Source organism: Octopus sinensis, linkage group LG24 (genome assembly GCF_006345805.1).
Source record: "Octopus sinensis linkage group LG24, ASM634580v1, whole genome shotgun sequence".
NCBI classification, from domain to species: domain Eukaryota; kingdom Metazoa; phylum Mollusca; class Cephalopoda; order Octopoda; family Octopodidae; genus Octopus; species Octopus sinensis.
In genome coordinates this window covers 8657276-8680569 of record NC_043020.1, presented here as the reverse complement: position 1 = coordinate 8680569, position 23294 = coordinate 8657276, and the positions used below count along the sequence as shown (strand labels likewise).

Here is a 23294-nt window from a genome sequence, read left to right as displayed (position 1 = left end):
TAACAAAAAGATGTGAAAAAGGGAGCAGCAAACTGGCAGTCATGGCTGTGTGGTAAGTAGCTTGCTAAACAACCACATGGTTCCGGGTTCAGTCTCACTGCGTGGCACCTTGGGCAAGTGTCTTCTGCTATAGCCCCAGGCCGACCAATGCCTTGTGAGTGGATTTGGTAGACGGAAACTGAAAGAAGCCTGTCGTATATATGTATATATATGTATGTATGTGTGTGTGTTTGTGTGTCTGTGTTTGTCCCCTAGCATCGCTTGACAACCGATGCTGGTGTGTTTACGTCCCTGTCATTTAGCGGTTCGGCAAAAGAGACTGATAGAATAAGTACTGGGCTTACAAAGAATAAGTCCCGGGGTCAATTTGCTCGACTAAAGGCGGTGCTCCAGCATGGCCGCAGTCAAATGACTGAAACAAGTAAAAGAGTAAAAGAGTAATGGTTTGCAGTTTGTCTCAGCTCTGAGTTCAAATCTGACTGAGATCAATTTTGCTGCTCATCTTTTTGGGCCAACAAAATAGTAGTCCAGGGGTGGTAGATGGGTGGTGATACTGCTAAAGCATCAGAGAAAAAGCTTTGTGATATTCGCTTTACATCTTTGCATTCAGAGTTGAAACTGTGCCTTCCACCACCAGCTCCATCACGACAGGAAAAGGAACCTTCAGGAACCTTGTGAACATCAATGGAGCAATGTCATCATCATCATCGTTTAACGTCTGCTTTCCATGCTGGCATGGGTTGGACGGTTCGACCGGGGATCTGGGAAGCCAGAAGACTGCACCAGGCTCCAGTCTTATCTGGCAACGTTTCTACAGCTGGATGCCCTTCCTAACGCCAACCACTCCGTGAGTGTAGTGGATGCTTTTTACGTGCCACCCGCACAGGTGCCAGGCGAGGCTGGCAACGGCCACGGTTGGATTGGTGCATTTTACGTGCCACCGGCACGGAAGCCAGTCGAGGCGGCACTGGTCATTAAATTAACCCTTTAGTGTTCACATTATTCTGCCAAAATTAATCCTTTTTTATCCACACTGCCTTGAACTAATCAGGCATTATCTTGTAGCTATGAGATTTTGATGAGGTAGCTGTTAATTTTTAAAACGATATTGTAGGGTTGGTGTGAGAGACCAGATCTGACCAGTTTGAGCATAAAATAGGCAGAATACTTTTGGCCGGATATGGCCAGTTTAAATGCATTATCTTGTAGCTATGAGATTTTGATGAGGTAGCTGTTAATTTTTAAAACGATATTGTAGGGTTGGTGTGAGAGACCAGATCTGGCCAGTTTGAACATAAAACAGGCAGAATACTTTTGGCCGGATATGAGGGCCGGTTTAAATGCTAAAGGGTTAAATAACGTCTCAGTCACACAACACAAACTCATGTGAATCCTGCACTAAAGCTGGGTGGAGTGGAGGATGTAAAATGCTAAGACAGAACATAAATAAAGGCATGGAAATGGACGTAGCTGGTCAGAAGGAAAGAGATATTTCTAAGATAATTGAATTATGTCTTTTTATTACCTTGACAATTTGAAGTCCAAGTTTATTGTCGTCTGGATTGCAGCGATCATTAAAAGCAAATCGCACGGTTTTCTCCCAGTCCAGATGGATCTCTTTGATATAATGGTCAGCCAAACTCAGCCACACCTGAAGAAATAAATGAGGAAAAAAAAAAAATATAGGAAATTGGGGAGAAAAACAACAACAAACAAATCAGGTTAGAAATGTATTGGGATTTATAGAAAAGAAAATATCTCGAATGTACATGGTTTCGGGTTCAGTCCCACTGCATGGCACTTTGGGGAGGCGTCTTCCTCTATAGCCCCGAGTCGACCGAAGCTTTGTGATTGAATTCGGTAGGTGGAAGTTACTGCCGTGTGTGTGTATGTGTGCGTATAGCTGCTCAGTGCCTCTCCGAAAGAGAGAGAAGGTATATAATGGATGAAGCCAAGTCCTAAATTTAGGGACGGAGTGAGCATATAAGAAAAAAAAAATGGCACCATGACACATACCAAACAATTTTTAACTTGTTGATTATACATTTTATAAAAGATGCCAATTTTGAAAAATATGCTGGGGGGGGGGGAGCAGTTGCTCCTCTGGCTCCCCTATTAGCTATGCCACTGAATGAAGCAGAGAGTGGTCTGTGTTGAGAGAATGCATTTCGCTAAATAAAAGTGCTTGAAAAACCATCATTATCATCTAATTTCTGTTTTCCATGCAGGCATGAGTTGGACTGTTTGACAGGATCTGGCATACCATGGGACTCCAGTGTCACCTTTGGCATTGTTTTTAAGGGTGGATGGCCTTCCTAATGCCAACCACTTTACAGTGTATACTAGGTGCCTTTTTTTTTTCTGCCAATGACACTAGTGAGGTCATCAAGTAACTTGCAAGACAGGGAAAGAGTAGGAAAAAGGCCAAAAAATCGCCCTTGACTAGGTGTGGGGAAGTATTTGAGAGAAGGGGTTTTATATCAGGTGTTGAGAGGTCAAAGTATGATAAAGGGACAAGCACAGGTGCATTGCTATAGAGGAGATACATGGTTACCTCATGTTTTATAAAAGTGGATAGGAGTATCTGGGAAGAAGCTAAAGATGATAGTAATAGGGTGCCTGAGGTGAGCATAAGAGAGAATAAAGGCAGTAGATCATGGGACGGGGAGAGGGGCAGTTTCATAAGAGGGAGAAGAGAGTGGCAGGTGGTTAGTGATAGGGGTGGAGGTGAACATAGTGGTGAACAAAGGTGAAGCTGAAGTTGATGGGAAATACCAGGGGGAAAAGTAGGAGATAAAAGGGGCTCAGGGAGTAGGGGGTTGATGTGCAAAGTATAGGAGCAGTGGGGAGGGAGATGTGAGTATACATAAGGGTGGCTATAGCGAATGGGGTGTGATGGGAAGAGGAGAAGGTGTTATGAATGATAACAGATATGAGAAGGGTTGAAGATGAAGTATGCCAGAGAAGAGGGGAAAGATAAATGGGGGTACAGAATGGAAGGGATTGCTGAAAACGGTGTGGAAAGGGATGAAGATGAGAATGGTATTAAAGGATGATGACATCAATGATACTGCAGCAGAGGATCCAGGCTGGCCAGAACCACGATGGAGAAACAATCCAAAGAAATTCTCAAAAAGAGAAAGCTTACCTTTCTTCTGAATTCCTCAGGGATCCCGAGAGGGAGTCGTGCAACCCCTTTCATAGCATCTACCCATTGTTCGTAGGCGTTCTCACCAACCAATGGTGGTTCAATGCTAAACTTGATTCTGGTGTCAATTCCTGGAGAAGAGAAAGGGAAAAAAAAAAAGATCAATTAAAAGATGATATGTTGCAATAAAAGAGATTTTGGATGTCATTTAAACGGGATGTTTTAATATTCAGAGCCTGGGATCAACTCTTTGGCATTTAAACCAGCCATATTATATATATATATATATATATACACACACATATATATATATATATATATATATATATACAATAAGAAAATGGAGGAAAAACATCAATGAGAAGTGTGTAGTTTAATGTATATATAGACGATAAGAAACAACCACTCTATATATACATTATATATACATTAAACTATGGTTTACCTTTTTAATTACCTGCTGCTGTATACCTTATACCAAGGACCATATATACTGAGGTAATACACCAGGAGTGCCTTTGTATAAATCTATCTCTTAGAGGATTTAAACACCTGTAACTTATACCTTATATTTGGCGTTAGGAAGGGCATCCAGCTGTAGAAAATCTACCAGATCAAGATTGAAGCCTGGTGCAGCCATCTGGTTCGACAGCCCTCAGTCATTTGTCCAACCCATGCTAGCATGGAAAGTGGACATTAAACGATGATGATAGATATATATATATACATACACACACACATACACACAAATACATACACACACACACACACACACACACACATATATATATATATCCACACATAAATACATACCTATATATACATGGACACACATATTTATGAAACGTATGTACACACACATACATATACATAAAATATACAAGACAATTATACCATAAACATATAGACACACATAATACTCCTTTAAATGCCTGAACCCACAAATATGCCTTATCAGGCAGAATTCCATCTGACTCCACCCCAGAAAGAAACAAAGGCAGGTGGCCATGTGGTTTAGTGCTTGCAGCCTCTCTAATTGGCAGCAGAAACGTGATGACATATTACAGGTGGCGAGCTGGCAGAACTGTTAGCACACCAGGCGAAATGCTTAGTGGTATTTCGTCTGCCGTTACGTTCTGAGTTCAAATTCCGCCGAGGTTGACTTTGCCTTTCATCTTTTCGGGGTTGATAAATTTAGTACCAGTTATGCACTGGGGTCGATGTAATCGACTTAATTCGTTTGTCTGTCTTTGTTTGTCCCCTCTATGTTTAGCCCCTTATGGGTAGTAAAGAAATAGGTATTACAAGTGTATACACACACACACACACATGGGATGTAATACATACACACACAAACAGAGAAGTAGATGCAGACAGGTGTACTTAAGCAAGAGTCCACACAGGTGCAACATTGATGTCAAATATCTAAACAATTAACACACGTGTGTGTGTGCGAGATGATGTGTTTATGTATTGTGTATATGCATATACAGAGTAAAAAATAATTCAATACTCCTTGTCATCATTTAACATCCATTTCTCATGCTGGCATGGGTTGGACAGTTTGATAGAAGCTGACCAGCAGAAGAGCTGCCTGGGCTCCCTGTCTACTTTGGAATGGTTTCTACAGCTCAATGCTCTTTAGAAAGATCCATATATTTCAGCAATTGTCAGTCTCATTTCTCAGTTCTTCAGACTCAAGAAATGATCTTGGCAATCTGTAGAATATGCTAACCTTCCCAATATCAAAATTAAATCTTACAAAGCCAGTAGTTTCTATGGAGAGGGTAAGTCGATTACATTGACCCCCAGCGCTTAACTGGTACTTATTTTATCAGTACTGGTACTTATTTTATAAGGCGGCGAGCTGGCAGAAACGTTAGCACGCCGGGCGAAACGCTTAGCGGTATTTCGTCTGCGTTACGTTGTGAGTTCAAATTCCGCTGAGGTCGACTTTGCCTTTCATCCTTTCGGGGTCGATAAATTAAGTACCAGTTACGCACTGGGGTCGATGTAATCGACTTAATACCTATGTCTGTCCTTGTTTGTCCCCTCTGTGTTTAGCCCCTTGTGGGTAATAAAGAAATAGGTACTTATTTTATCAACCCTGAAAGTTTGAAAGGCAAAGCCTACCTATGCAGAATTTGGACTGGGAACGTAAAGATGGACAACATACCGCTAAACATTTTCCCCAGCATACCATTTTATACTTTATATCCAATATTGGGAGAAAAGTTGGGCTTAAGAGGCATCAGATGTGGTGTGCAAGAGAAAAGATTGCACTGATATGGTTGTGTGATGTGTATGGATGAGAACAGCTGTGTAAAGAAGAGCTGATCTCTAACTGTGAAGGGAACCTGTGGTAGAGGTAGACATGGGACGAAGTGGTGAAGCATGATCTTCGAGCCTCAGAGAGGCAATGAATGGTGACCGAGAGACATTTGGCAATGTGCTGTGTTTGAGAAGACCCACCAAGCCAAGTGGAATCACAGTCATGGCCGATGCTGGTGTCACATAACGGGCACCCGTGCCAGTGGCATGTAAAAAGTACCTTTCGAATGTTGGTGCCTCACAGGGGCAATGACCAAGACCTTTGGCATTATGTTGTGCTTGAGAAGAAGACCCATCAAGCTGAGCAAAATTGCAGTTGTGGCAGATACCGATGTCACACAAATGGCACCTGTGCTGGTGGCACATAAAAGCACCCATTGCACTCTTGTTGTGGTTGGCATTAGGAAGAGCATCCAGCTGTAGAAACCATCCCAAATTAGACTGGAGTCTGGTGTAGCCTTCCGGCTTACCAGCCCTGGTCAAATCATCCAACCCATGCCAGCATGGACAACAGACATTAAATGATGATGGTGATGATGATAATGATGATTGACTTCTCATTCTGTGTGAGCTACATACACAAAACACAAACTAAATTCTTTCACTTAGAAACACATCATCATCATTTAACCCCTTACCCAACAATTTTTTTGAAAATAAATGTATTTTTTCAGACATATTTTTTAATTGTTTTATTTTACTATGTTTTGAATGGTGATTTCGAGGTATATTTCAAACCTTATTTATTATGAATTTTAATTCAATAATATTGATTTTAAATTACCGCTTTGGGCAGAAACGAGTTAACCCCTTTTATTAGACGAAGGAACTCGTTTGCTGTCGATTTTGGCGAGTCTATCTTTTGACGAGTTAACTCGCCAGAGATGGAAAAAAACGATTTCGGTCAAAACGCATATATTCGTTTCTGCCGGGTAAGGGGTTAATGTCCATTTTCCATGTTGGCATGAGTTTTAGATACACACACACACACACAAGTGAGTGAACAAACAGCAAACCAAAGCATGTAGCACTCAATACATTTGATAGGAGTTACGTATATTGTTAATAACAGTTTGACTCTGCTCTGCATAACTTGAAGTTTCTTGGATGCGAAGGATATGTTCATCTCATCAGATGTTATGAGCATCTCAATGTGGAGCCAACTCAAACTTATTATATATATTACTGAAGCCACACATGTTGTACATATACAGGCATGTGTGTGTGTGTGTGTGTGTGTGTGTGAGTGCGAACAAAAGTTGAGATCCTTGGAGAGAGGAATCTGTCCATCAATGTGTTGTCAAGTAAAGATCTTTATTCCCAACCCATCATCAATCATCATCATCATCATCATTTAGCATCCGCTTTCCATGCTAGCATGGGTTGGACGGTTCAACTGGGGTCCGGGCAGCCAGAAGGCTGCATCAGGCCCAGTCTGATCTGGCAGTGTTTCTACGGCTGGATGCCCTTCCTAATGCCAACCACTCCGTGAGTGTAGTGGGTGCTTTTTACGTGCCACCCGCACAGGTGCCAGATGGAGCTGGCAAACGGCCACGTACGGATGGTGCTTTTTACGTGCCACTGGCACGGGGGCCAGGCGAGGCTGGCAACGGCCACAAACAGATGGTGCTTTTTATGTGCCACAAAAAAAAAAAAAAACTCAGGATGGTTTTAACCCCCAAAATACAAGTTCTGTTTTAATTAATGTTGAACAGATGTGTGTGTGTGTTTGTATATGAATGTATATAAAAAATAGTGAAAAAAAAAAAGATTATCGTCCCGTATTTCAGCAATCTCCAAATGGGACAAGTGCCTTAATGTACACACACACACACACACACACACACACACACACAAAGGAGAGTGGAATTTAATTCAATTAGACAAACAGTCTGAAAGTGGACCCTCCAGCAGAAACCCTCGATCACTAAACATAACAAAAACACAAAACCTGACACCCACATAAAGTGGGTTTCGCTTCCTTACAGCCAGGAAGCGAGACCTCATCACTGCACTGACACTGATGTTAGTTTCTGAAACCTGAATGGAATTCTCAATTATATTAAGAATTATATTAAAAAAATGGTTTAAATATTTTGTGTATTGTAAAAGCATTATCAATTTATTGCAGATAAATTTTGACAACGAAATCTTATATGGACCCTGGTTGAGGAACACTGGTGTAGGGCTATGATCAAGGGGATTTTATTCAAACCAGTATGTTTATCCAAAGCACCGTGGCCATCTGATTCCAATCTGGTGGCACATATAATTTGAGATTTGGCAGCTGTTTCTAGCAAATCGATCGACCATATGGCGTCAGAGGTTCCGTTAGATAAATAGGATGAGAACGGTTCCATAGATAAACGATATCACTCTATATTATGTGGTGAAACCCGAAGATACTAAAGTGGTCAGTGTGACAGAGGAGCCGCTAGAAATAACAGTCAACCGTCCCTGAAATTAAACCCAAAAAGTAACAACAATGAAGTTTTCTAGATGCTCAAAAAGACAGCAGGGTCATTGTTGGAACGCTTTCCATCACAGTGAAGCCTTCTCAATGAAAACTAACCGAAGAATAAACACTCACAACCACTCCACCGTCATAACATGCGATAATAATAATAATAATTTGTTTCTTTACTACCCACAAGGGGCTAAACACAGAGGGGACAAACAAGGACAGACAAATGGATTATGTCGATTATATCGACCCCAGTGCGTAACTGGTACTTAATTTATCGACCCCGAGAGGATGAAAGGGAAAGTCGACCTCGGCGGAATTTGAACTCAGAACGTAACGGCAGCCGAAATACGGCTACGCATTTCGCCCGGCGTGCTAACGTTTCTTATTTCTTTATTGCCCACAAGGGGCTAAACATAGAGGGGACAAACAAGGACAGACAAAGGGATTAAGTCGATTACATCGACCCCTGTGCGTAACTGGTACTTAATTTATCGACCCCGAAAGGATGAAAGGCAAAGTCGACCTCGGCGGAATTTGAACTCAGAACGTAACTGCAGCCGAAATACGGCTACGCAGGTCGCCCGGCGTGCTAACGTTTCTGCCAGCTCGCCGTCTTTAATAATAATAAATAATAAATAATAAATAATAAATAATAAATAATAATAATAAATAATAAATAATAATAATAAATAATAAATAATAAATAATAATAAAATAATAATAAATAATAAATAATAAATAATAATAATAATAATATAATAATAATAATTCTTTCAACTTTGGGCACAAGGCCTAAAATTCTGGGTTCGGTTGTAAGTTGATTACATCGACCCTCCAGTATTCGACTGGTACTTATTTTATCGACCATAAAAAGGCGAAAGGAATTTGGACACAGAACGTAAATAGCCGGAAGATACGCCATTAAGTATTTAGTCCGACATGCTAAGTAACAATAATAATTTACTATAACAAACGACGATCCGACGAGACGAGCTCCGTGCACAGTTGCTCGCTAAGCCAGAAATAGCAACCAAATTGCCCGCAAATCATCTCACCGTACCGTCTTGAAAAAGGAAGGATGGATCACATACTGTAGTCCCAGAGCAATGCTGTACAGGACTGGATGGTCACTTGTGGAGTTGGGTGGAAGAAAGGACTAAGATGGTCAACACCGAAAAATAATTGTTCCTAGATCCGATCGGTAAGGACAGAACCGAAGCACAACAGTAACAACATTAATATTATTGTTATCGATGAATTGGTAAAAACGAGAGATCGAAGACCGCCCGTTCCTCGAGTTCAGTGTTTCTCAACCATTCTTTACCTATAAACCCCTTTGATTCCTATTCTACTCAAGTGGACCCTCAAAGCCATTTGACGTTTAAAAAAATCTTATATTTTCATAAATATTACAAGGAATTCAGTTCTATATTTAAAAGATGAGGAATTATGTACATTATTTACATTTGACGGATATTTGTCCTCATCTTTGTTGATATCACAACATTTCAGCTGATATCCCCTCCAGCCTTCTTTAGGTGTCTTGGGGAAGTTTCAAACCTGGGTCCCCATTCCTAAGATATTTTTCGATGTCATTACTATTATTATTATTATTATTATTATTATTCAGGTCACTGCCTGAATTCGAACTCGGAATCTTGAATGAAGGAGGTTAAGGCAGTGACCTGAATAATAATAACAACAACAACATCGAAAAATACCTTAGGAATGAGAACCCAGGTTTTGAAATTTCCCCCCAAGACACCTGATGAAAGCTGGAGGGTGTATCAGCCGAAACGTTGTGCTAACAACAAACAAGATAAGGACAAATATCCGTCAAATGTAAATAATTACAAGGAATTGTATGCAAAAATTGTTAAAATATGTTGTGTATTGTATAAGTATAAGCAGCGTATCGCACATGAATTTTAACAACAAAACCTTCTATGGACCCCAGTTGAAAACCACTGCCCTATTTTGTAAAACATCCAAGAGTGACTTCGACAGAATAATATCAGTAATACTCTGGGGTCGTTTCAGTCGCCTACATCTCGTCCCATACAAGGTCAGACAGATCAAAAGAAATTCATAACGTACACGTATATTTCTCTTTTTGCAAAATTCTTGATGTGAACTTTAGTGTTGAGACATATTTTGTTTCTCGGGAGGGTCGACCTAATTGATTGATGAACCGAACGAGTAATTGAACAATCGATTAGTTGGTTGGTTCAGTAGTTAACCAACAGCTAACCACTACATACAAGTGTCAGAATTGGTCATCTAGATCTGAGAAGCCCCCAACCAACTGCCAAAGTGCCGATACCTTAAGAAGGCACTGACCAACAGGGAATCCTTTGTACTAGCGGCGAGGGGAAACCCTCTTCACTCATATTCAATTTTGAAACGGGCCTCTCCTGACGTCCCTGAAAGGAAGCACCCCAGGTGAGAAAGAGAAAAAAGACGAAAAACCGGTTTAAACCTAGGTACAAGTACCTTAAACCTAAACACAAGACAGTCACTTATGTTGTATATTTACGAATTCCTGACAATTTGATGTTTATAATATTTTTCATGCGCTGAGAAAATTCAAACCTTTCTCAATTCACACCTCCGTTACAGGAAACAGAAACATTAGATACTGCAGCCCTAATAAGGAACCCTTAAAAAAGGGTTAGATACTCGGGATGGTAATATTTGTAATGTCTTTGATCAGAGCCTGCTCACTCTTTCCGCAAATGTGAGGCCTTGTGTCGATGTCAGAGATGAATAATTGCCAATATTATTACATAAACACGAAGACTCAACGTTTGGATAGAACGTGACAAAGGAAGACGATGATGCGCTGTTGTTCCTCATTCTTTTCTTCTTTGCAGCAGATGGCATATTAATAATAATAAATGATATCACCACAAAGTGAACATCATATAATTTACAATACAACAACAACACAAATAAGAATGAATGGAACGAGAACTCACCAAAGCTCGAGGGGCAACTAGCAGACTTGCCAAACGAAATAGGGGGTTGTTGCAACCGTCGCCTCGGTACAACATCTTGCCGTTTCTTGTTCTTTTTGAACAACCGAGATTCTAAGTTATTCATAAAGGCGAACATATTTTGGCCGTGGAAACTGAAATGCTGTTCAGCTGATATTGTCCAGAATGGTTCTGGAATCGATATGGAAATTCGGTTATCGAATATGGTGTAGTTTCGGACAGAATTAGGTTCGTTCCACGGAAGAGATAAGCACACATTTCTTCGATTTCCCAAATGAAATGATCCCAGGTATTAATAAGTGGTTTTCCATCTCTGTCTCCATTTGCGTGTATGAGTACATTATATATATATATATATATATATATATATATAATATATATATATATATATATGTATGTATGTATGTATTAGTCAGAGAGATTTCGGGTTGATATCGAGATCAGAGAATAAATAAGTAATAAATAAATAAACGATGTCAACCGATGTCAAAGAAAGGCCATTTGAACAAAGTGCTCATCCGTTTTGACATACGGTTTGATAAAACGACGACCCGCGACCATTTTTTGCTTTGAAAAACAGAAATAATTGTAGAGTGGGAAGGCCAAGTGCGCGGCGGGGGCGTTCGGCAAAACCTCTCTCACACCGTTTGGTATCGAACGCATAACAACTAGGAAAGGGGCAGTCACAGCAGTTCGAACTACATCAGGAGGAGAAGTGTGATAGCAATATCGTAGTTGTTGTTGTTGTCGTCCCGTTTTGGTAATAACGATGCTGGTGCTAATGGTGGTGTCGCTCTTTCTACTCCTTAAGAGTCCCATCGAAATACTATCGAAGCCATCAGGTTGTAATTGCTAGGCTGGTTGGTCGGTTTGAAAGGGAAAATAGACAAAAGAAAGAGGAAGAATAAGAAGATAAACGAGACGAATGGCCAGGTTTCTTTCTTATTCGCTCATTTGGTTGTTTTCTCTTTCTTAACTTCCGTCGAGAGAGAGGAAAAGGAAGAAGAAATAAAGCACCATCGATCATTTATCGAATATAATAAAGTGAGCGAGGTTATTTGGAAATTGAATGAGAGGAGGAGGAAGAGCGAGAGGGGATGGTGTGAGTGGGAATGTATGAGAGAGCGAGTGAGTAAGAGAGAGAGAGAGAGAGAAAAAGTATATGAGGTAATGAGAGAGAAAGAGTAAGAGATTAAATGAGAACGCCAGTGTCGGAGTGTGGGCGATTTAAGCAGTGAATTGAATGAGTGGGCAAGAGAGAGAGACTCATTGAATGAGAGAGAGAGAGAGAGTGCAGGGAAAGTGTAAAAAAGATGACTGGAGGAAAATGGAGAGAGTAAGTGAGCGAGAGAAGCATTGAATAAAGTAATGAGTGAGTGAGGTAACGTCTGGAGTGGGTCTTCTTTGAGGGAAGTAAGTGAGTGGAGCATCAGATGGTTAGAGATTAGAATAAGATAATGAGAAAGAGAAAGAGAGAGGGGAAAAAAAAAAGATAAGTTGCCAATAGGAACCTGTCGCGTATTCAGGAGAAAACGAGTTATAATTTCCGAGACGGAAATGGGTCAACTGCAATAATAACACCTACATAGTGACTAAAGGAAACAGATTTTCTTTTTATGTTCAGTAACAAAAACATGGATTTATTTCGTTTCGTGAGTTCGACTTTTCGAAAAACACCGTCGACTCTGGAGAGGACACGAAATGACGTTATAGTAAAGAAATAATTGATGAATGAATGAATGAATGAATTAATGAATGGAAGGTGTGGGGGGGGAAGATAGGAATATGACGAGAGGAGAGATTTTATAGACAATCCAGTCACGTGATACGATGACACGGGGGTAACTATGGAGTTAAGTTTACGGACATATCCTAAAAACCTTGTCGGCCTTAGGATTTTTGAAGGATCTTTTCCTTTTGAACGGCAGATGTCAACACAATTTCTAGTTAACTAAACACTTTTAAACTTCGTATCCTGGTAGAATGTGTTTATAAAACATCATTTTTTTCTTGGCTTTATTGAGAAAATTCTATATGTTGTAACATATTTCCACTTTAAAATCGAGCTTTTCGGCAATTTTAACCAATCAAATACGTCCATTTGGAGTCAAAACATACCGTGCTGTATGAATATGTCCTCGTTTAAGAAACAGATTGGGTTTATTTACATTTGCGACAAAAAAGAGATACCCTTCCACCACCCCTAACCCTAAAATAGATTGAAATATGTTACAACATATAGAATTTTCTCAATAAAGCCAAGAAAAAAATGATGTTTTATAAACACATTCTACCAGTATACGAATTTTAAAAGTGTTTTGTTAACTAGAAATTGTATTGACATCTGCCGTTCAAAAGGAAAAGATCCTTTTTGAATTATTAAACTATCAAAAATTGAAAATCATCATCAACATCATCCTTATTTAATGTCCATCTTCTATGCTGGCAGGGGTTGGTCAGTTTAACAGGAGCCGGCAATGTCAGGAGTCACACCAGGAGCCATAGTCTGTTTCGGCCTGGTTTCGACAGCTGGATGCCGTTTCTAACACCAACCACTTTGTACTGGGTGCTTTTTACATGGCAAAAGAATAAATACCAGCCTTTAAAAAAATAATTAAGTACTGGGGTCAATATATTCGACTAAAATTTCAAGGTGGTGCCCCAGCATGGTCACAATTTTACTGAAACAAGATGGAAGATTAAACGGGGCATTTTTCTTCCTTGCTTGGATATTTTTTTTTTTTTTGGTTAGCAAGATTTTTGATGTGGATTCATTTGCTGAAACTAATTTTGTTGCATTTTAAGAGAGTCGGTTGTGAACGGTGATGCAAAAACTTTGGCCGACTAACAACCAATTGAAATTTTCGTCGAATATATTGACCCCAGATACTTAATAATTTTTTTAAAGGCTGGTATTCATTGTGTTGGTCCCTTTTGCAAACTGTTAAGTTATGCGAACATAAAAATTTCAATGACCATGGGTGGGGTACCATCATAGGCTTTTTTCATGGCTGTGTGGTAAGTAGCTTGCTTACCAACCACATGGTTTCGGGTTCAGTCCCACTGCACAGCACTTTGGGAAAGTGTCTTCCACTATAGCCTCAGGCCAACCATAGCCTTGTGAGTGGATATGATAGACAGAAACTGAAAGAAGCCCGTCGTGTATATGTATATATATATATATATATATATATATACCAATTGATTGTTTAACCAGCACATCAAACAAATGGTCGATTGGTCAGTTGGTTAGATATCTAACCAATTGACTAACACTAAAGAAGTGGAATTGACCCTGTGTGTGTTATTATTATTATTATTATTATTGTTAAGGCAGTGAGCTGGCAGAATCGTTAGCATGCTGGACGAAATGCTTAGCTGTGTTTTGTCTGCCGTTATGTTCTGAGTTCAAATTCTGCTGAGGTCGCCATAGCTTTTTATCTTTTTGGGCTCAATAAATTAAGTACCAGTTGTGTACAGGGGTTGATGTAATCGACACATACTCTTTACCCAAAATGGCTGCCCTTGTGGCAAAAATCGAAACCATTATTATTATTATTATTGTACTTGCTTCAGCAGTACGTGTACTAAAATTCGAACGATACAGAGAAGATTATTATTACTACTACTAAGATGGAGAGGTGGCAGAATCATTTGCATGCTGGGCAAAATGCTTAGTGGCATTTCACCTGTCTTTACGTTCTGAGTTCAAATTCCACCGAGGTCGACTTTGCCTTTCAGGGTTGATAGATTAAGTACCAGTGAAACACTGGGGTCAATGTAATCAACTAGTCCCCTCCCCCAAAATTTCAGGCCTTGTGCCTATAATTGAAAGGATTAATTTCTTCCTTTTTGTCAACACGCTGAGAGTTGCTGAATCATGGAACAAACTGCCGGCATCAGTTGTTAGTTGTCGGAGCACTGCATCCTTCAAAACTTCCATGCTTCCTGAGATTCGCCAACACTACACCTGATTTTCTCCCCTCCATACAAACACAAGCATGTATCTGACTCATACACTGTTCGCTTTCCAGACATTTCTACATTACTGCATATGCTTTATACGCATGACTTTCGGAAACATTTTTTCACGCTAAGAGTTGCTGAAGCATGGAACAAACTGCCGGCATCGGTTGTTAGTTGTCGGAGCACTGCATCCTTCAAAACTTCCATGCTTCCTGAGATTCGCCAACACTACACCTGATTTTCTCCCCTCCATACACACACAAGCATGTATCTGACTCATACATTGTTCACTTTCCAGACATTTCTACATTACTGCATGTACTTTATATGCACTTTCTGACAAGTTGTGGTGCACCTGAGCACTGGATACAATAATTTCATTATATCATTATATTATTTATGAAAGAAACTCCTCCGATTAACCATCTTTTGTTTATCGATGACTTAAAACTGTTTGCTAAGTCAGTAAACGAAACTGATACACTTGTTAAAATGGCATATTATAGTTGCTAGGATATTGGAGTGGAGTTTTTGTCATCGCAAAGTGTGAAGGAGTTAATATGGAAAGGGGTTAAGAAGTAACATGTAGAGAGATTCAATGTTGGTGATCCCAAAAACAACTGCTGTAAACACTTGGGTGTATTAGGATTAAAAAATCTAGAAGATATCATGAAAACAAATGTTACAAAGACATATTTAATGAGGTTGAAAATGTTATTGAAAAGCAAACTACATTCCAGAAAATTAATCACAGCCAGCAACAGCTGGCCTGTGAGATTGACATGCTACGGTGCTGCCATCTTTAATTGGGTTAAAGAGGAAATGGTGGGGGAAGACCTTGATGCTAATACATGGTGGTTGACAATAAAGAACAAAACATTGTATTCATGGAGCATTGCTTCCCAACCACATGGTTCTGTGTTCATTGCTACATACATATATTGTTATTGGCTTATAGATGATCAATGGAGGGCAGTAAGCTGGCAGAATCGTTAGCACGCCGGGCAAAATGCTTAGCGGTATTTCGTCTGCCAGTATTTCATTCCGAGTTCAAATTCCACCGAGGTCGACTTTGCCTTTCATCCTTTCGGGGTCAATTAATTAAGCACCAGTTACACACTTGGGCTGACACAATTGACTTGATCCCTTTGTCTGTCCTTGTTTGTCCCTTCTGTGTTTAGCTCCTTGTTGCCAATAAAGAAATAAATATACACACACGTTAGAAGTAAATAGACGCCCCATAAAACATCATTTTCTGTTTATTCTAACTTGTAAAGATTTATATTTCTTATTAATTGGCACTTTTATGTCTCTTGACTGTTTAATCATGTCATGTATAAAAGAAGCCTTGGAACTGTCTGAATTTCAAAGAGTCCGTATTGTGGGTCATTCTGAAGGTGGATATAGTCAGTGTAAAATTGCAGAAAACCTTGGATCCAGCTTTGTACAGTTAATAGAGTGATTGTGCAATTCACCGGAGAGGAGAAGGAGTCCACATCACCTTGTCCAGATCAACTAAGGCCCTCTTACAGGACCCTTCTCTTTGCTAAGAGAAGTGTGGAAGATAATCCTCGTTGCACGACCTCTGACATAGCAGAGCAAGTGGATTTCAGTCCCAGAACAACTGTCAGTTATCTCCACAAACTTGGTTACTATGGCAAAGCAGGAAGAAGGAAGTCACATCTTTGACCAGCCAATATGAAGTGGAGAAAAGATTGGGCCAGTGAGATGGTGGAGAGGCCATTAGCATTTTGGCACACTGTCATATTCTCTGATGAGTCCAGATTTGCTGTATTTCCTAACAGTGTTTGAGTGTGGGGCTGGAGATTCTGTGATCAAGAATTTGATGTGAAAAGATTGCAACCAGCAATGAAACACAACAGCTGTTCTGTGATGGTCTGGAGAACAATTTGGAGCAATGGTTGATCAGAGCTGGTGGAGTGTGAGGGAAAGATAAACTCAAATAAATATGTGTCCATATTGCAGAAAGGACTCCTTTCAAATTTCTCCAGTGGTGAAATGATTAAAGAAGACTCTATTTATGGAAGATGGGATTCCTTGCCACACGGTTAAAATGACCTAAGATTTGTTGGAAAAGAATGGCATTAGAGAGCTTCCATAGCCAAGCCAGTCACCAGATATGAACCCTATAGAACACCTCTGGGGCATAATGGACAGGACATTTCGTAAACAGAACAAGAAAGCATCTTCAAAGCCAGATCTTTTGAGATTATTGCATGAAACTTAGCAAGAAATTTGGCAAGAAAATATTCGTCATCTGATAGGTAGCATGCCTTATTGGACCTTTGCATTGAAAAATGCAAAGAGCATGTCTACTAAATATTAAATGTTCACTTTATAACAACAAATAATTTGAATGTATAATTTCAGATTTAAATAGATTTTAATAATTATAAGGGTGTCTATTTACTTCTTTCATGTCTGTGTATGATCAATGGAATGCTACCACTCCAGCTTTGTTTAAACTATAATAGGGTGCCTCCTAGTGGGACTGAACCCAAAAACAATGTGGTTGGAAAGCAAGCTTCTTACCACACAGCTATGCTTGTGCTTGAAAAACATTTCCCTTCCTTTCAAGGGTCTTGAAATCAAAATATTTAATATATGGGGCATAAAGGTGAAAACTGTAGCAATAATAATAATAATTGGAAGATTAGGTTTGATAAAAACAAAATATAAACAAAAATATAGAAGTCATACTGGAACTGACATTACTACAAACTGTCCAAAATATACTTCTGCCAGGCACAGCCTGCACCTTGTGCAAGACATTATTAGTTGAATAGCTCAGCTGAACTAGAACAATTTTCATACGCAAAAAAGACTTTATACAATAAACACTGAATAAAGTAAACAAAATACAACTCACACAATAAAATAACACAACTCCCATTACATAGACATCGAACACAATAGAATAAGCACTAATATACACAGGTTGGATTAAGCCCCATAAAGGCCCTAAGCACTTAAAAAGCTTTTGGTGCACCCCACCCCCAACATATATATATATATATATATCATCATCATCATTTAGCGTCTGTTTTCCATGCTAGCATGGGTTGGACGGTTTAACTGGGGTCTGTGAAGTCGGAAGGCTTCATCAGGCCCAGTCAGATTTGGCAGTGTTTCTACGGCTGGATGCCCTTCCTAACGCCAACCACTCCATGAGTGTAGTGGGTGCTTTTTACGTGCCACCTGCACAGGTGCCAGACAGAGCTGGCAAACGGCCACATACGGATGGTGCTTTTACGTGCTACTGGCACGGGGGCCAGGCGAGGCTGGCAACGGACACGAACGGATGGTGCTTTAATTTATATATATATATATGTAATTCAAAAGAAACAAAGCAATAAGATGGAAAATAATGCTTATTTTTGTATACTTCCACTTTATTTTTCGAAAGGTTTTCTTTTCCTTTTTTTTTTTTTTTAAATTGTAAAGTCTTCGATCAGATCCTCTCTAAGACACCATGAAGATTTTGAAATTATATTTCCGATTATATAAACCACTTTGAATATTATTTCAGCAAGTTTAAAGTGATTTCTTTTGTGCCATAAACCATTTACCATTTCTATGTTGCTGCCCCACCTCCCACCCCACCACCTTCCTTGATGTCCCAAGCACATGCTTATTCTGCTAAATGGTTCATCCAGCACTGGATATACATAACAACCCAATTCACATCACAGGTTCTACAAAATTAATCATCATCGTTAGCATTTAACGTCTGCTTTCCATACTGGCATGGGTTAGACGGTTTGACTGGAACTGGTAAACCAGAGACCTGCACCAAGTTCCAGTCTGATTTTGGCTTGGTTTCTATGGCTGGAAGCCTTTCTTAACACCAACCACTCCAAGAATGTAATGGGTGCTTTTTACGTGCCATTCACATGACACTGGCAACGGCTACAATTTCACATGCTATAAAATAACACAACCCACATTACACTAGAAACCACAAGCTAAACCACATAGCAAAACAAGCAATAAGAGAGGAACCCATACTCCTCCGATCCCCACAAAAACAAGAACATATAATATTGTACACACTTCAGGAATACAAATGAGGGCAAGGTTGTGTAGTAAAAACTCGAATGAAACCACAAAAGAAATAATAATAACAAAAAGTATTAAATTTCTGATACAAAAGTGCTAACTTTTTTTATAGGGATAAATAGAAAAAGGGAGAGCACTCTTCGCGAAAAGCAAGGAAATCCAATTATTTCCCTTACCAAAGTTCGAGTTTTACGTTACATTTTTATTGTCAGACCCCTAAAGTAGTCAACACATTTTATACCAGTGTTATTCTAGGTTGATTTCAAAGAATGACACTCGCCTCGTTGGTAAAATTGGTTTTTGGACAAACCCCACAAATAAAAAAACGGCTATCAACGAAAGTAAAAAAAATGAAATAAAATAATCAGGTGCAGGCGTAGCTGAGAGGTAAGGAGCTTCCTCCTCAACTACATGGTTCCAGGTTCGGTACCACAGCAGGATACCTAGGGAAAGTTTCTTCTACTATCGCTCCAAGCCAACTAAAACCTTGAGTAGATTTGGTAGACGGAAACTGACAGAAGCCCGTCGTATATATCTGCGTGGGACCACTACGTGACAATTGATATTGGTTAACTTAGCAGTTCGGCAGAATAAGACCCAGTTCTTAAATGAATATTGGGATCGTTTCATTCAATTAATGCCCTTTAAGACAGTGACCTAAGACAGTTGCAGTCCAATGACTGAAACAAATAAAAAAGGAATTAATGAATAAAAGATTACTTATGCTGGGTTTCCTTCTTTCAACTGGAGATTATATGAAGCAACTTAGGTTGGATGGTCACAACTGGGGTATCTTCTTTTCTACTCTAGGCACAAAGCCCGAAACTTTTGGGGAGGAGGGGGCCAGTATAAAGATGGTCCTATGTTCCCCATCTTAATGGTGACGTCTACATGAGAAATGAAGGCTATTTCTGCCAGTAGAGAGGCATGAGAAATTTTTAATAAACAATGTGAGTATATAAATTAATAGCTAAGTCGTTAACCAAGATTTGGTTCTGATCTGGCAGATTTATGGTCTAAGATACCCCTAAAGGCAGCGAGTTGCAGAAACATTACCACGTCAGGTGAAATGTTTAGCGGTATTTTGTCTCTTTACGTTCTGAGTTCAAATTCCGCCAAGGTCAACTTTGCCTTTCATCTTTCAGGGTCAATTAAATAAGTACCAGTTGCATACTGGAGTCGATGCGATTGATTTGAGCCCTACCTCGAAATTGCTGGCCTTGAGCCAAAATGTGAAGCCATTATTAATCAAATTCCAAACTAGTAATTTTAGTTGGATGAGGGTGATCAATCAATTACATTGACCCCTGTACTTGACTGATACTTTACTAACCCCAGAGAGATGAAGAGCAAAATTGACCCCCAATGGAATTTGACAACAATTCTACCAGCTCGCCTCCTTGATAATAATAATTCTCTCTACTATAGGCAAAAAGCCTGGAATTTTGTTGGGGAGTAGGCCGGTTGATTACATTGACCCCAGTGTGTAACTGGTACTTCTTTCATCAACCCTGAAAGAATGAAAAGCAATATAGATCTTGGTGGAATTTGAAAACAGGACAAAGATGGATGAAATACCAGTAAGCATTTTATCCAAGATGCTAACAATTCTACCAGGTCATCGCCTTAAGAATAAGTCTTTCCAGTTTTAGTACAAGGAAAACAGATTTAACCCTTTAGCATTTAAACCGGCCATATCCGGCTAGAAGTATTCTGCCTGTTTTATGTTCAAACTGGCCAGATCTGGTCTCTCACACTAACCCTACAATACCGTTTTAAAAATTAACAGCTACCTCATCAAAATCTCATAGCTACAAGATAATGAATGATTAGTTCAAAGCAATGTGGATAAAAAAGGATTAATTTTGGCAGAATAATGCGAACACTAAAGGGTTAAGTAAGATGGAGACAAGCAATCACATCAATTTCAGTACCCGACATGCACTTTATTTTATTGACTTCCAAAGGATGAAAGTTGAAGTCAACCATGGCAGGGTTTGAACTTAGAAAGTGGAGTAGAATGGAAAGCCACTAAGCATTTTGCCCAGTGTACTAACGATCCCGCTAGTTCGCTACCTTAATAATAATAATAATAATCCTTTCTACTAAAGGCATGGGGCTTGGAATTTGTGGGGAGGGGAATAGTCGATTACATCGACCCCAGGACTCAATTGGTACTTAATTTATCGACCCCGAAAGGATGAAAGGCAAAGTTGACCTCCATGGAATTTGAACTTATAAGGTAGTGGCAGTTGAAATACCACTAAAAATTTTCTCCGGCATGCTAATGATTCTGCCAGCTCACCAAATAATAATTCTTTCTACTGGAAGTACAAGGGCTCAAATTTGGAGGAAAGGATTAAGTCAATTACATCGACCCCAGTGCATAACTGGTACTTATTTAATTGACTCTGAAAGGATGAAAGGCAAAGTCGACTTTGGCGGAATTTGAACTCAGAATGTAATGGCAGACGAAATACCTATTTCTTTACTACCCACAAGGGGCTAAACACAGAGGGGACAAACAAGGACAGACAAACGGATTAAGTCGATTATATCGACCCCAGTGCGTAACTGGTACTTATTCTATCTACCCCGAAAGGATGAAAGGCAAAGTCGGCCTCGGCGGAATTTGAACTCAGAACATAGCGGCAGACGAAATAACGATAAGCATTTCACCTGGCGTGCTAATGGTTCTGTCAGCTTGCCACCTGAATAATGATAATAATAATAAAAAAACAACAAAAAAAAAACAATCACATTACACACACAACACAATACAAACACTAATACAACAAAAGGCTGCAACCAAAACCCCATAAAAAAACAAAAACTGATGCAATACAACAACACCAGGAAGAGTTTGCACTCCTCCAACAACAACAACACCACCACCCAAAAACAAAGATACAATGCTGCACACACCCCAGCAACATAGACGGGTAGCAGACGATGCAGTAGAAATCTACCTGAAATTATCAAAGGTCAAATAATAATGTTCTCAAAAAACATTTGGGCTGTTTTTTAATTTGTTTTTTTAAACCTATCAGGACAGGAAGCTGCGTTGAACAAAAAATATTCTTCTACAACTGACTGCCTCAGGTGAATGGTTGTTACTCAGTTGGATTCGTTATTCGTTATCAAACCAATATCATCAATACCATAGGAAATAAAAACTGTAATAATAATAATAATGATGATGATAATAATGTTGATAATGATAATGATGATGATGATGATAATGATGATGATGATAATAATGATGATGATAATAATGATGATGATGATAATAATAATAATGATAATAATGATGATGATGATGATAATGATGATGATGATAATAATGATGATGATGATAATAATAATAATAATAATAATAATGAGGATAATAATAATAATAATAATAATAATGAGGATAATAATAATAATAATAATAATGATGATGATGATAATAATGATGATGATGATAATAATGATGATGATAATAATAATGCTGCTGATGATAATAATAATGATGATAATAATAATGCTGCTGATGATAATAATAATGATGATGATGATGATAATGATAATAATAATGATGATAATAATGATAATGATAATAATGATGATAATAACGATGATGATGACGACAATGATGACAACAACGACGTTGGTGATAATGATGGCGATGACAACGATGACGATAATGATGATGATGATAATAATAATGATGATAATAATAATGATGATAATAATAATGATGATGATGATGATGATAATAATAATAATAATAATAGTAAACTTACGGCGCTTCAGAGAAGATGCTTGCAAAAAGGCTGTGACAAGGTCAAAATTGCAATTGAGTTTGGCAATTCGATGGTCCCTCCTCTTTAATTGCCGCACCAATCTGGCCGACATTTGATTGATGTCATAACGGAGACCGGATTCAATTTCTTTGAGTTTCTCGACACCTGTTCGTTAATAAAAGGGAAAAGAAAACGTGAGAGAGAGAGAGAGAGAGAACCAAATAAACATTGTTCCCCCTCACAATTTTTTTCATTTTTTTTTGCTTCATTTTTTTTTTTTTTAGTTTTATATGTTTCAATCTCTGAATTGTGGCCATGCTGGAGCAATACCTAAAAAAAGAGTTGAGCAATTTCACTCCATCACTTATTTTAAGTGACATTTGTTCTATCCTTCTCTTATTACTGAACCAGTAAGTAGGAGGGACACAAACAAACTAACAGTGGTGGGAACAAACAAGGATGCACACACACACTACACACACACACACAAATATACACCATCATCATCAATATTTTAA

At 39.0% G+C, this 23294-nt stretch overlaps 1 protein-coding gene across 3 annotated transcripts in view; it reads right to left on the bottom strand.

Moving 5' to 3' along the window:
• LOC115223845 overlaps positions 1-23294 on the bottom strand; it is an 87021-nt gene that overhangs the window by 13977 nt on the left and 49750 nt on the right. For 2 of the 3 annotated variants that reach the window (XM_036513001.1, XM_029794529.2), the window contains exons 2-4: positions 22777-22941; positions 3149-3279; positions 1526-1651 (exon numbers count right to left, since the gene is read on the bottom strand). In XM_036513001.1, the coding sequence (XP_036368894.1) occupies positions 1526-1651; positions 3149-3279; positions 22777-22941 (422 nt within the window). Of the gene's footprint in view, positions 1-1525; positions 1652-3148; positions 3280-10924; positions 11303-22776; positions 22942-23294 lie in introns of those variants that run through there. The other variant, XM_036513002.1, reaches the window with a different exon arrangement.